General features: G+C 38.3%; 1 protein-coding gene across 1 annotated transcript in view; it reads right to left on the reverse strand.

The window, feature by feature from the left end:
• npas1 (neuronal PAS domain protein 1) overlaps window positions 1-15990 on the reverse strand; it is a 56587-nt gene that overhangs the window by 3457 nt on the left and 37140 nt on the right. The window contains 6 exon segments of the mRNA XM_059331757.1: window positions 65-177; window positions 2411-2558; window positions 3313-3419; window positions 3509-3705; window positions 4934-5046; window positions 5805-5979. Of these exon segments, the coding sequence (XP_059187740.1) occupies window positions 65-177; window positions 2411-2558; window positions 3313-3419; window positions 3509-3705; window positions 4934-5046; window positions 5805-5979 (853 nt within the window).

Raw genomic sequence — 15990 nt, forward strand, 5'->3', positions numbered from 1 at the left:
TGTGAGTGTTTCTCTGTGTGTCAGTGGGCATCATGGGAAGGGATTCAAGAGTGTGGCGTCCTACCTCGGGCCTGCGGGGCGCTGTCGGTGGGGGACGAGCTCACTCGAAGTCGCTCCGCTCTTACGTTCTCTGGTAGCTGCATTATATCCAGGGGGGTGTCGGGCAGCTCTGTTCGACTGGGTGGAGGAAAGATAGATGGAAAAGGAAAGAGGGAGGGAGAAAAAGTGGACATATACACAAATGATCATCTACCACTTAAAAGCCACTTACAGCTTTGAAAAAAAAACCACACACACACACACACACACTAGTGCCAGGCTGATTTGAGTGAATACTTAGAGATGGAAACAACATATAATCAGCCTAATAACAACCTCCAATAGCCAAACTGCCTCAAACCCTTCTAACCTCCACCTAACACATCCACCATTCTCCAAACAACAGCCCCTTATCACACATACACAAGCACCGACACGCAAACAGACAGATAGGCAGACCCCGCCCTTCAAGACACACACACACACACACACACACACACAGAAACACACACTCTGCCCCACTCAGCAGCCCACCTATACACAGTTAAGCTCAGACAAGGAGGAGGCTGTTGGAGAAGTTAATGAGCTCTTGTAATTACAGCACTAATTAACTAAAACACCATTCAGCCCCAAAATTCTGACATCCATTTGTTGTAATTATATAGCTTCAGTCCAATTAGCATTGAAATTCAGCCTCCTCCTCTTGTTTTTGTCTGACTGCTCCGCCGTTGTGTTATGTACCGTGTTGCTGTGTGTGTGTGTGTGTGTGTGTGTGTGTGTGTACAACGTGTGCATGTGTAGTCTGAGTGTATTTGCATCCGTGTCTGGGTGAATACGTGTGTGTGTATACAAGAGGGAAATAAGGGGGAAGCATATTCTATCGAGGTTGCTGCAGTTGTTGTGTCTGCGGAGTAAATAAATAAAGCCTTTCACAGAAGTAATACTACATTTAAAGGTTCATTTGAACTTAAACAGAAATAAAAAGGTGCAGAGTCTCGAATCGAAGCCGTCTTATAAAATCTGTTCAATTCAGAGTAATGACATTAAATAGTGGGTAAGTAATGCTGCGTTGCTGAGCAGCATTACAGACTCTAGTAATGACTTTTACTTGTTTAAAAAAAATAAAAGACTGACAAAAAACCTCAGTGATTAATTAAAAATCATATAACATTATGCACTGTGAAAGCTTATAAAACTCAATTTCATCATCTCACTGAAATGATAAGAATCTGCTTCATTTTAATGGGATGAACAGTCGTCAATTAAATAACTGGGGATTAACTTTTATCTGTTTTAGAGCAAAAAAAAAAAAGAAATGTATAAAACCTTCAAAATAAAAGTGACGTAAGTAGTGCTGTCATGCTGACAAGCATGACATTTAAAAATTGAAATGTTGATTGATAATAATACATTAACTATCAGGCAAATAATACAGTACATCTTAAATTATTTCTGTTTCTTTTCATTCTCTGGAGTTATAGTTACAGACTCTCTCTCCACCTCCCGACACTCTTATTTTAAGCATTTTTTATTTGTCCAAAAAAAAGAGAGACAAAACGCAAAATGAAAGATAGAAAAATATGAAACTGACATCAACAGCATTATTATTACTCTTTAAATTTTCTATAGATATTTCAATAATACTGTTATAATACATTTCTTTTAATCCTTTTTATGCGTTAAAAAATCTGATATTGTGACAGCCCTAAACTTAAGTTAAATGTGGAACAAACTAGCTGTAGATCTGAGGTCAGCTCCTTTAAATCAGGACTAAAAACATTTATTTTTTATTGTTATTTCTATTGTTTACTGCAGCGTACTCTTAACTTTAACACTTATCTGCTCTCCTCTACTGCCCTTACTTTTTAACTACACAATGTCTGACTTGTGCTTTTTATCATTTTATCTCTTTTCTTATCCTGCTGTATCTTATTTTATCTTATTTATATTTTTAGTTCTATTTCCATGTTTTAATTGACTGTTTTTACGGTTTTCAATTGTGTCTTGCTGTTTTAATGTGTATGTAAAGCACTTTGAATTACCTTGTGTTGAATTGTGCTATACAAATAAACTTGCCTTGCCTTGCCTTAAATGTTTTATCATCTTGTAAATTTCAAATACAATTTTACTATCTTCAATATTCATATAAACATGTAAAAAAAACCTGGTAGTGTGCTTTGCTTTGATGTCTCTATTTGGAGTACATATCTTCAGTTTTCTCACAATTTGAATGCAGTGAAACTCTTCCAGTAATCCTGCTGCATTTCATCATCTAGCCCTTCAAAAGGATCTCTGTACTCAGCATGATGCCTGCCAGTATAAACTCTGTTCACATCAGCAGTCCTGGAACACAGACCCAGTGTGTACTGACCTCAGGACGTAGTTAACCCAGATGACGTTGCGTTCGTGGGGGGCTTTGTGGTTTATGGAGACGGTGGCGCTGGACTGGATCCACAGGTAGCCTCCTCTTCTCTGCAGCCAGCGGTAGTAACCGGTCACCACCTGGCCTTTCCTCAGCACTGGGAGGAGGACGGAAAGAAGTCAAGTCAAGTCAAAATGTATTTATAGAGCACATTTAAAACAACCGGGGTTGACCAAAGTGCTGTACAGATATCACAGTTGCAGGAAATACGGTAAAAACTAAAATACATAAACACAGTGCAACAATAGAATAAAATAAATTAAAAATATAATAAAATAAATGAAAAATTTAAATAAAATTTTGTTTTTGCAAGATGTCCACTTAAACTTGATTAAAAGCCAGGGAGAAAAAGTGTGTTTTTAAGGAGGATTTAAAAACTTCAAAAGATCCTGCAGTTCGAATGTGCCAGGGCAGATTATTCCAGAGCCACAAAGGCACGGTCCCCTTTGGTTTTTAGTCTGGTTTTAGTGGTTTTTAGTCTGGTTTTAGGGGTGACCAATAGCAGCTGACTGGAGGATCTCAGTGTTCTGGCAGGGGCGTGGATTTTAAGGAGCTCGGTCAAATATTGAGGGGCTAGGCCATTAAGAGCTTTAAAAACAAACAATAAAATTTTAAAATCTATTCTAAAAGAATGGAAAGAAAGAAAGAAAGAAAGGATGAAGGACAGGATACGGTAGAGGAGAGAAGTCTGGTTAAGGTCCTGCAGTTCATGATGCTGGCAGCAGAGGGCGCCTATCACAATAAGACTGAATGAGATGACAACAGGCTCTTACTCAAGTTCAGGAACTGTGTAGAATAGGGGGGATGGGGATGAATTTCATATTCTACATAAGCATATAGATGTGACTCACAGTCCTCGTGGCTCTGTCGGAGGTTTTCCAGGTCTTCTACGTGGATGAAGTGGTAACAGGTGTGTCCCACCACCTCTGCTGGGGTCAGATCCATATACTCTGAGATCCTGCAGAGAAAGGCACCAACATTTATTTACCCTTATTTATGTGTAAACATCCACACTGCTTAATGTCAAAACACAGATGAAATCCTTACCTGTTCTCACAGTATGTGACCTGTAGGTCCATGTTCACTCGGAAGACAAACATGTGGCTCTCCATGCGGACTTCATTAAGCGTGGAGGGCGGGAGGGTGTGTGCGAGCGCAACCAAACCCATCGGTCGACGCACCGAGCGCGTGGAGCCGGGCACATGTGCGGGGCGGCAGCGGATTCGTCCCGTCACATGGATTACCTGACAGAGAAAACATCAGTATGCATTCCATTCACACAAGGCGTTTTTTGCATTGCAAGACACAGGATGTGGAAAATAACAGCAACAACGAAAGGAATTATAACATTCATTAGGGCTGGGCGATATGGCCTTAAAAGAATATCACGATATTTCAGGCTACTTTTTGCGATAACGATATTCTTGACTATATTACAAAATACTTAAAAATATATAGAAAATATGTTTTTTTTTTCTGGGCAGTCTGTATAAATCTGTATAAATAAATAAAAATCTAAAATGTAGTGTGAAGTGCAAACCTCAACAGTTGCCAAATAATATTTGTTCTTGTATTTGGCAACTGTTGAGGTTTGCACTTCCATTTTAGATTTTTATTTATTTATACAGATTTATACAGACTGCCCAGAAAAAAAAAACATATTTTCTATATATTTTTAAGTATTTTGTAATATCGTCAAGAATATCGTTATCGCAAAAAGTAGCCTGAAATATCGTGATATTCTTTTAAATAAAATATTCTTTTAAATGTAATCTTGACTCTTGAGTATGAGAAAATAAAAAAATAAAAAACATTTAGGGGTTTCAGGGGCATATTTTAATGAAATTTTGTAAAGGAGAATAAAGGTTCTTGTATGTTTTATTTAAGGCATCTTATTTTGACAGTCTTCTTGTAAGTTCTGTGGTGGATTCTGTTAACACACCGTGCTCTTATTTTGAAAGCTGCATGTGTTTAGCGACAGAGAGTAAGTAGCTTTTTGTGATTAAGACAACTTTAATTGTTAGCTAATGTTAGCCTTACGCCACTACATCAAGAAGTAGGAATGTTGCCAATATCATGATATGCATTTTTTTTAACCATAAAAAAAAATACCGATATAGACATATAGTATCATGAACGATACGATATGGCACACCCCTAACATTCATAAATATAATATTTAACACAATAATAAGCACAAAGCAAAGGCAGATTCTAAGCTATAATAATGCAGCAGCACTGGTATTACAGCAGTGAGTGCAGTAAACTGCCTGTTATGTGCAGCGGTCCAGTGTGAAATAAGGTCAGAGCCATAAAACACAGTGAAAACGACCAACCTGACAGTGCTATGAAACACCGGCCGGGCAAAACAACAGTCTCCCTGTTATTTTACCATCCTGACAACAAGCAGGTAAATAGGAAAAGGAAGCATAATACAAGGCATGTTTTTAAATCATGAGGTTTTATTTGTACCTTGTATCCAGAGGACTTGACGTGCAGGCCTCTTTTGGTGAGCGTGGACTTCATGCGGATGAAGTAGCCGCGGTCGGGGGGCTCGTCAGCAGGAGAATGAGGACTAGACGGAGCTGTGGCGGAGGAGAGAAGACGGAAAATTATTTTAAAAAATATCCATCTGAGAGGATTTGTCATAAATGCAATTATTTGTGTGTTGTTTTAATGATGCAAACTAAGCTTTTCTTGTATGTCTTTCACTTTTCTCTACACTACCGGTCAAAAGTTTTAGAACACCCCAATTTTTCCAGTTTTTTATTGAAATTCAAGCAGTTCAAGTCAAATGAACAGCTTGAAAGGGTACAAAGGTAAGTGGTGAACTGCCAGAGGTAAATAAAAAAGGTAAGCTTAACCAAAACTGAAAAATAATGTACATTTCAGAATTATACAAGTAGGCCTTTTTTCAGGGAACAAGAAATGGGTTAACAACTTAACTCTATGGAGTCTTGGGCTATTTTGTCCATTTTTGAATTATTTTCACGACTTTGTAAGTAATTTTGTGTCTTTTTGTGTCTTTTTTGGTCATTTTGTGTCTTTTGGTGTCTTTTTTTTTGTCATTTTGTGTCTTTTTTTGTCATTTTGTGTCTTTTTTTGGGTAATTTTGTGTCTTTTTTAGTCATTTAGTCCAACATAAAATGTGATTTTGAATCTTTTTTTTTACTTTCAAAACACTATCATGCTCAATAAAGAATTTTAAATGGTGCAAATGTGCATTCATTTCAGAGTACACTGAGACATTAAACTGCATCATTTTCAATTAAATTCTGGAAAAGTTGGTGTGTTCTAAAACTTTTGACCGGTGGTGTATATAATTTGACAGTATCATCAGCACCGGGTTCAGGGGTACCGGCCAGCGAGGAGGTGGATGCGGAGCTGGAGGCGCTCTCGGGGCCCGTGTGGCAGCCGGCCTCGGCCCTCAGATGCGGCCTGATCCCCAGCCGCTCGGCCATCTCCACGTGGTCCGCCGGGTGGATGTAGTCAAACACGCTGCTGCCGGTCAGCTCCACCTGAAGGGAAACACATACGCTGATCAAAAAACTGAAGCTTGGAGCACAAATGCCTGCACATGAGCGCCCACACACACACACACACACACGGGAAAAATCAATACACGTTATGACAGGAAAATGAAAGCACTGCTCTGGGTTACAACTCAACAAGGAGTGTGGAGGTTGTAAGACATTCCCACACACACACATACATTTAAGTCCAGTCTCAGAGGACCGAGTGACTACAGTATTACACAAATAAAACCAGGGGAGATGAAAATCAATTGTATTTGCTGATTAAAAACAGGTGAACTCCAAGTATCTCCAAAGGTCACATTACTATTCTTCTTATTCCCCGTGTCCCTCCCTGCTCCTTCATTCAGTTACAGTCTATCCCGGCAGGCATAAAGAGCAACGCAACAGCTCATACAGCTCTATATGATTCTATCATCATAATGCATCATTGTCGCATCTCTAATCATTTAAAAGTAATAATGGCGCTGCTCTTGCATGGCATCCATAAAAGCAGCACAATCGGAGCAGGTGTGATTCCATCTGAAGCTGTATAAATGAGTGTGTGTGTGTGTGTGTGTGTGAGAGCATGCATGCTTACACACATTAATGCAGCTTCTATTACATCTGTGAATGTATGTGTGTGTCTGTGCATGTGTGTGCCAATACCATTCCATCTGATAAAGCCGTGGCTGCAGCAGCCTCACACCCTTGTCTGTAGGACACAGCCATTTATTACCGGATTAGAGCCATTTACTGCAGGCTTTATGGGAGCTTCAGCAGGCCCTCAAGGACATCACAGTCGGAGGAGAGGAAGGAGCGGGAACGGGGAAGGCGGGAGCGGAGGAATGAGGTGGACGATGAGTGAACGGAGAAGGGAAAAGATGGAGGAAACCCCACCGAGTGAGGGAGGATAAACGAAGGGATAGAGGTTCTTAGTCCCAGACATGCAGGGCTTAATCTGTTCAGGGATGTCCTGTTTTTTTTTGGAGATTTGCCATTGGTCATATAATTAAATACTACATTTGATAAGCACCATATGGAGTGATTTCCCTTCATACTGACACCAGATTTTAAAGATACATTAAAATGGCTAACTACCGCCATATACAGTACAGGCCAAAAGTTTTAGAACACCCCAATTTTTCCAGTTTTTTATTGAAATTCAAGCAGTTCAAGTCAAATGAACAGCTTGAAAGGGTACAAAGGTAAGTGGTGAACTGCCAGAGGTAAATAAAAAAAGGTAAGGTTAACCAAAACTGGAAGATAATGTACATTTCAGAATTATACAAGTAGGCCTTTTTCAGGGAACAAGAAATGGGTTAACAACTTAACTCTATGGAGTCTTGGGCTATTTTGTCCATTTTTTAATTATTTTCATGTCTTTGTAAGTCATTTTGTGTCTTTTTTTGTCATTTTGTGTCTTTTTTTAGTCATTTTGTGTCTTTTTTAGTCCTTTAGTCCAACATAAAATGTGATTTTGAATCTTTTTTTTACTTTCAAAACACTATCATGCTCAATAAAGAATTTTAAATGGTGCAAATGTGCATTAATTTCAGAGTACACTGAGACATTAAACTGCATCATTTTCAATTAAATTCTGGAAAAGTTGGTGTGTTCTAAAACTTTTGACCAGTAGTGTATATCTATTTTAAAACCTATTAAAGCCAAATTATAAAGAAGATGATTTCTTTCTCCTTTATTTGATAGAGACATTACAAAAAAAGGCAAAAAAACACAGAGAAAGTGAGGTGTGTAACAAGGAAAAAATTCCCCACATGCATGTATTTTTTATGGGCGCCCTATTACACAAGTTTTTTTTATCGATTGAAACACAGATGGAACATTTCTTTATACCAGTTTTAAGACCTCCTTTCACACATGCACTGGAAACCTGCACTTGTCTGGAAATTAACTGAACGAGCTATATGTGTGAACACAAATGTCCAAATCAATCTGTACTGTAATGCCTAATTGAGTCTATGGAGTCTGTGAATGTGAATGGAGCAGGTCACATTGAGTGAGTTAATGGCATTACTATTATGGGTTTTGTGTCCGGAAACAGACAATCTTCTGTTATCTTCTACACGTGTGAAAGGGCAAACTTTTGAACGATCAAATAACATCAGAAAGATTTGACTGATTGATTTTTTTTAACTCTACGTTGCCCACAAATTTCACTTGTTACATTACAGAAGACAATGATATTCAAACTTCGGTTTCACTGTGACCTCCTCACAATTTAACCCTCTATGGTACGCATTATGATGCCAGTTAGGAAAAAAAATGTTTTGTTGTAAAATAGTACTAAATGAACATAATCTGAAGAGATTTTACAATTATTATTATTATTATTATTTTAGTTTTTTAAATAAATTTTAACATTGTTTATTGAATAAACATGTGTAAACGATTCAGTAGCTTCAACAGGGTACAATACATAACATTTTAAATTTAAAAACATTATAAAAGGAACTTTTTAACCGGTTTCTTGTCTGAATGTTGCCTGGAGGAAACATTGAACCAACGACCCATTGAAATTAATGTCTTGAACAGTCTAAGTGTAGGAAACTATCAAAAATAAAGGTTTACTCACCTATCAGTAGGAATTTATATTTTTTTCCAGATGGTAAAGGGCCAGGAAATTACATTTTGAGTGATTTTTTTTGCCGCAAAATGGCAAAGCTGTTTCCTTTGGAAAAGTCTGCAAAATAGGGTTTCAATATGGCCTCCTGGAGGTCATGTGACAAATTAAAGCATTGCTATTGGTTCCCTATACTTCCCTCTTTTTTAAAGTATTGCATCTCTCAAAAACATGTATTGTAGAAATTTGACAGGGCAAAAATGGGGCAACACTGTACCATAGAGGGTTAAATTGCAAACATTTGCTTATTTAAACATCCAGCAGTAACAGAGCAACATTAGAGTTTAAGTCGTGCTTTTGGACACCTGACTCTCTTTTAGTCTTTGCTCTACCAGTTCCTGAGGAAAACATCTGCTTCTTTAGCTACTGAAGTGTTCACCAGCTAGCTTCTAGCTGTGTCTGTCTGTCGTTTGGTGCTGGTCAGGTAGTTTACAGAGGGTTTTTTTCTCCTTATGTCATTGAAAAGAGCTGCCTGCTGCAGCCAAACATCACGCTATGGGAGCGTGAGAGTGAACAAAAAACAGTCAAGTTGCCGCCACACAGCAAAACAATAAGCTGTCGATTTGAAGTTATAAAAAAATTCTATTAAAGCTGCTTTAAAATTGTATTATGTGGTTATTACAATGTTTTTCATAAGGTTTAAGGGCCTAAAAATAAATATCCTGTGTATTAGAGGGGTTACATACTCTGAATCTACAGGATACGTGTTTTTTTTCTGCTTTCTGATCCCTCTTCTCTTCATTATGCAGATAAAACGTCAGCAGTGTAATTACTAGGTGCAGGATTTTTCTGCCGCATTCCTTTTGATTCTGACATCAAAACTGACTCGTTCATTAATGTTTTAAAAATTAAGAGTTCGCATCTACGCACTAAGAGGCTGGTTATTTGACAAGAAAATGGACTGGGCTTGGTTTGTAAAACTCTGGAAGAACCTCGCTTTAGGCATCTTTTATTTCTCATTATGTCACAGATTTATGATCTGATGATTTATGACAAGATCTATAACTATCTATCTATCTATCTATCTATCTTACTGTCTTTCTCTCTGTGGTCAAGGTGTCTGCGTTTTATTAATAGCAATTCTTCTGCAAAGGGAATTCTTATCGTTTTTGAAACGGGAACTACATTTACCTCCGCTCAGAACACTGGACCAGCCATCTGAAAGAGACACAATCCCCTGGCCCTGTGGTATTGGAAAACAAGGTAGAGAGACAAACAGGTCCTTATGGGCTTTACCGGGCTTAAGACCTATCCGAATAATATCACTCCATCACAGGCAGGAGGGAGGGATAGAAAAAAGATCAGACAGAAATGAGAAGATGAGAAAGAGACGGAGCGATTGAGAGGATGAGTCAGGCTCAGACATAAAAACAGGTATAGAATGTGGCGCGAAGGAAAGACGTGAGGAGAGACCGAGATCATTCAAATCTCCCTGAGTGTGTTTGTGTGTGTGTGTGTGTGTGTGTGTGTGTGTGTGTTTGTGCGTATGCAAGCACACGGCGTGCCTCTGTTTCTCTGCGTATGTGACTAGACTGTCTGTTTTTGTGTCTCCACGCGTCATTGTGTGTCATTGTTTGTGTGAGTAGTTGTCTGTCAGTGCACCTGCGTGAACCTGGGTGTGTGTGTGTGTGTGTGTGTGTGCAGACATGCACGTGCATGTATGTATGGCAGTGTGGTAGGGATGAAGGCGGGGGGAGGAGGAGGAGGAGGAGGAGGAGGAGGAGGAGGAGGAGGGCAGCAAGCAGGGGAAGGAGAGACATGATATAAATAATAGCAGGGGGCTTTAATATGTATGAGGCATCCGGGCAGTGGTCCACAACACACTCTCAGCCCTCAGCCCTCACTGACTGATGGGAGAGGAGGGAGGAGGAGAGGAGGAGAGGGGGAGCGGGGGCTGCATACTAACCATTCCCAGATCAATTCTCTCCTCCCTTAATCCACCATCCTTCCTCCCTTCTCTTTACCCCATTTATCCCTTTTCTCTCTCCTCCTGCCCCTTCTCTCACTTCTCCATCCTTTCCATCCCTCCAATTTTTCATCTTCTCGAACCTTTGTCTCCTCTTCCTCCACTCCATCTATTCATCTCTTTCCTCCTCTACTTTACTTCCTCCTCTTTCTCACCCTCCCCGCCCCGCCCTCTCCTCATCTGCTTTGTGGCATTCCCAGAATTATCCCCGTGCTTCCGGCTCGGAGACCCGGTGAGAAGAAAAATGATACCTGCAGGCACCAGGGGAGTGGGCGGCAGGCTGTGCCCTTGGTCAAGGTGCCTGACCTGGGCTAAGCCGGCTAAGCAACCCCCCTGTCAGGGGAGAAGCCCAGAGTATAAGCCAGGGCAGAGGGGTCAGACGGGGGGGACAGGAGACGGCGAGGCAGGGGCGGTCCTCGGGGGCGACATGCCCTCTAAAACAAACCACCAGTTACACTTTTTCACTCAGAACATCATTTGTTTGTCTGTCCTTCCTCTCTCCCCTGAGTCCGCCTCCACTCCCCAACAAAGTATATCCAAGTGTTTTCCTCCTCTCCCTCCCTCCTTCCCTTTCTCTCTCTTTGTATCTTTTTCTTTCTGGTCGTATGTGTCCATAAACACACCTTACACTGTAAAAAATGTTTGTAGAAATGACAGTAAAACACTGTCAAATTGCATCAGAAATAGGTCGTAAAATTGAACATTGCACATCACCGTAGCAGATACACTCAGAAAAATGATTCAAGCCCTTCTTAGATGTGACACATTAATGTATTGTTCATCTAATGAAAATATATCAATTAAAATCAAATCAAAAGTAGTTTAAGAAGTGTAACCTAAAATGTATTAATTGACTCCCCTGTCCTTCCCTTCAACCCAAAAAGAATGACTTTCAGTTTTCCAATTCTATGTTTTTAGGCTGAACGAACACAATTTCTTTATTTTAGCTCTCCTCGACATAAATGAGTTGAGGTAACTCAATTTAAATACAATACATACATGTTTTTAATTTGAGTTCGACCAAATGTAAAAAAGTGAGCTACATTAACTCAAATACATTATATTGCATTGATACACTTGTTTTGAGTTTGGGCTACATATATTTGTTGGATGGAAATTCTGCCCACAATTTAATTGGGTTCATCCAATGACTTATTTTTTTGAGTGTACTTTTAATTACTGTAAATCAAAGAAATAGCATAAAACTTTAAATTCTACTGTCATAAACTGTAGAAAACACAGTTGTGCTGTAAAAATAAACAATTTTCATGTAAAATGAATGGAGAAATACCATGATGACACAATTATCCTGAAAGTAATGGGATTATTCAGTATAAATTACAGTTTTTTTGCTGATATTTACATTTACATACGCTCACTGTATTTCTTACGGTGAAGTTCTGGCAACCACAGCTGCCGGTATTTTACCGTAAATTAAACAGATTTTTTTTTTTACAGTGTATACTGCCTCTCATGTATCCCCCTAACTCATCTCCTCAACTCCTAACTCTACACTCAAAAAAGCAAACTGGGTGTCAAACTGGATGTTTTGTGGTTGAACAGTTTTAAAACATGTAGTTTTAGCATAAAATTCAACACTTTCACACAAGTTCACTAGAATGCTTTATGTTAAAACAACCTAATTAAATTGCTGAATATAATACTCTTATTTATTTCCTGAATAATTACTATAATGTTCATTTTCATATGATAAAGGTAATCTTTTAGGCTAAACCACTTCAACCTAACTTTGTTTTGTTGGTTCAGCACAATTAATTCCTGTATTTAGTAGTTGTAACTACCCTATTAAATAAAGTAACTCTTAATAATGTCATACATGTTTAAATGGCCCAAGAAAATTACGTTAGTATGTTACAATTACCCTTACAAATCTAGTTGGACCGAGCCCTGGTAATTAATTAACAGTAATGCAAATACATCATGTTGACCCGACATATTTACATTTTGTTCACTCAACAAAACTGTTTCTCGCTAAATTAAAGCATTTTATTTAGGTGGAAATTATTTCCATAATTTTATTTCGTTCTGGGAACAAGTTCTTCTTTTGAGTGTATCTGCCCTTTCTGGCTGTCTGAATGTGATTTCTTTTCTGTTATACTAGGTGATGTTACAGAGACAAGCAGTTATATTATTAATTTAATTATCTTGTTGGGGAAAAGATTTATTTTTAAAGCTGTCAATGCAGATTCTTTGAATATTAATCAAATTTAGGATGCTTATTAAACATTATTTTGTTTTGGAAGGTTATATTGCTAATTTGCTAATTTGGAAAGGTGGGAAAGGTTTATTGAAGTGGAAGGCTGGCATTTAACTTAACCCTTTTTTATTTTTTCTTAAGTTATCAAGTTTACTGATATACTGTATGTTTTATGTGGTAATAATGTTTGATGTTTGTTTGTGTCTTGTTTAGTTTTTGATGTGTTAAGGTTCTTGTTTATTATTGTGGGTTTTATTTATTTATGTGGGTTGGTTTTGTGATTTTGTTGCTGTGTTTTTTGATTTGTTTTTGTTTTTCTCTCCGTGTTTGTCCATTGGTGATTTGTGTTGTGTTTTGACTAAATGAATAAAAAATAAAATAAAAGTATATCCAAGTGTTTTCCTTAACATGATCTCACAGAAATCCGTGAAATAGCCACGGATTTGCTTAACTCAAAATCCGTGGAATAGCCACGGAATCACTCAAATTTCCGTGAAACTGACACAGATTTGGCTACAATGCAAGTTAATGACAGTCATATCCCGTGGCTATTCCAACATACAAAGTGATTATGTACATTCACTGAGTGAATATTTAGAAAATAAAACATATATTTCTCGCTAGAAATGTGATCAAAATACATTTTTATGCAGAAACTAAGTCAAAATATTGATTTTTCACTAAAAATTAGAGAACTGTCCGCCATGTTTTTTGTTCTGACCGCCGGGACCTTGAAAGTCACGTGACTTGGAACAAACCAATAGGAACAAATATCCATGGAATAGCCACGGGATATGACTGTCTTTAACTTGCATTGTAGCGAAATCCGTGTCAGTTTCACGGAAATTTGAGCGTTTCCGTGGCTATTCCACGGATTTTGAGTTAAGCGAAATCCGTGGCTATTTCGCGGATTTCTGTGAGACCATGTTGGTTTTCCTCCTCTCCCTCCCTCCGTCCCTTTCTCTCTCTTTGTATCTTTTTCTTTCTGCTCGTATGTGTCCATAAACACACCTTATACTGCCTCTCATGTGTCCCCCTAACTCATCTCCTCAACTCCTAACTCTATCTGTCTCTTTCTCATCATAAACCCCCGCCGTCCCCGCCCGCTCTCATCTCTTCAGGAAGGTAAACGTGGCGTTGTATGTTCAAGGTTTTGAACGTAATCTTCGATCATAAATAATTTCATTAGAATGCTGATGGCTCAGGCCCTGTTTGAGTAGATGTGATGGGTTAGGCCATCTGCTCAGCTGATAAGAACAGCTCTGTTTTATTAGCATCTCCACCAAAGCCTCGGCTGTCTTGTTTACCTAGGCAATCCCAAGGCGAATTTCATTCCTACTGCACATTTAAACTCTATTTACACACTCAGACTCTCTCTCCTCTTTACCACTGTCTCTCATCCTCGCTCCCTATTCCACTCCTTTGTTTTTCTCTCTCTTGTAATTGTCTGTCTGGTTCTTTATGTTTCTCACTGTCTCTCTGAATCTTCCCCTTTTATTCTGTCTTCAGGCTTCCAACACTCTTTAAGTATTTGTCCTTGCAAAGTGAAGACCTGAGGAAGTCCACGACAGGTGAAAAACAAACAGCTCTGGTCCTGGTCTCTCCATTGATTTGTGTTTTTTCAAGTCAGTCACACATAATACAATACTCACACACCCATATGTGCATTTAAAGAGTTAATATCGTCTCCATCCTGGCTGTGGAGAGATCTAATGTGACTCACTCTAATAAGCAGCCTATGCACGAAGATGACGTGCCCCTCCTTAAAAAAATGCAGCAAAAAAAGAGACTGCTGAAAGTGCAATTAGTCACCTTGTGTTTCCTTTATTGTTGGAGATTGTAGATAGTGGATATAATGTTAAAAAGTAACTCAACAGGCCCTGAAAATCTTGTTTTTGTTGACCTCCTGTTGGTTAACTTCTCACCTTCCTGCAGTGATGTACAGGTGACATCACAATTGGGTGGTTACAGCACATCTCTGACCACACCTAAGTAACTGTTTGAACAAACCCCAAACATAATTAGAAAGGGAAATTAACCCATACGGCGGATACGTCGTTTTGTAGTATTTGTAGTTTTTTCCACCTATTTTCGGTCTCTTGGCCAATGAAATGCATCAGAATACATGTGGGAGTGTTGCAATGCAACATGGGACTTTTCCAGAACTTTGAAATCATCACCAAAAGAAGACACAAAATGACCAAAAAGGACACAAAATTACCAAAATGACAAAATTATTTTTAAACACACACAGAATTACCCAAAAAAGACACAAAATTACCAAAAAAGACACATAATTATTAAAAAAACACAGAGAATTACCAAAAAAAGACACAAAATTATTAAAAAAGACACAAAATTACCCAAAAAAAGACAGAATTGCCAAAAAAAAAGACAAAATTATTTAAAAAAGACACAAAATTACCCAAAAAAGACACAAAATTATTTAAAAAAGACAAAATTACCCCAAAAAAGACAAAGAATTACTGAAAAAAGACATAAAATTACTTAAAGGGGGTTATTTTAAAATCGCCCATAGGTTTTCCAGGCATTTTTTCCAGGCGTTTTAGGCCTAAATGGGTTAAGGAAGATTATCAGTAATACAGGGTGTGTTCAAAGATTTAATGTGAAACCTTGAATCGAAGAGGACGGCAAAATATTGCTTTTCAGATTGGTGTTTAATTGCTGTTTAAGGAAGCTGAACATAGGTATCTCCAAAGCAAACGGGCTCTGCATCATGGATGAATGAAAGACCATAAGTAGGACTTGCAGTTAGTAATTATAGACTGAGAACCTTCCAATCCTTGCATGCAAACTCACTTATAGTGGAGAATACATAAAAAGTACAACATGGCCTGCACAATGTATCTATCTGGTGTTGCAAGAGTGCCATCATGAGTGAAATTCAACACTGAAAAGATCTAGATATAGATCAAAACCTAAAGGTATCGATGATGGATATCTAGTTTCCCATATGAAATATTTGTTGACACTACATACACTACCGGTCAAAAGTTTTAGAACAGCCCAATTTTTCCATTTTTTATTGAAATTCAAGCAGTTCAAGTCAAATGAACAGCTTGAAAGGGTACAAAGGTAAGTGGTGAACTGCCAGAGGTAAATAAAAAAAGGTAAGCTTAACCAAAACTGGAAAATAATGTACATTTCAGAATTATACAAGTAGGCCTT

The sequence above is a fragment of the Centropristis striata genome, chromosome 4, assembly GCF_030273125.1.
Source record: "Centropristis striata isolate RG_2023a ecotype Rhode Island chromosome 4, C.striata_1.0, whole genome shotgun sequence".
Taxonomy (NCBI): Eukaryota; Metazoa; Chordata; class Actinopteri; order Perciformes; family Serranidae; genus Centropristis; species Centropristis striata.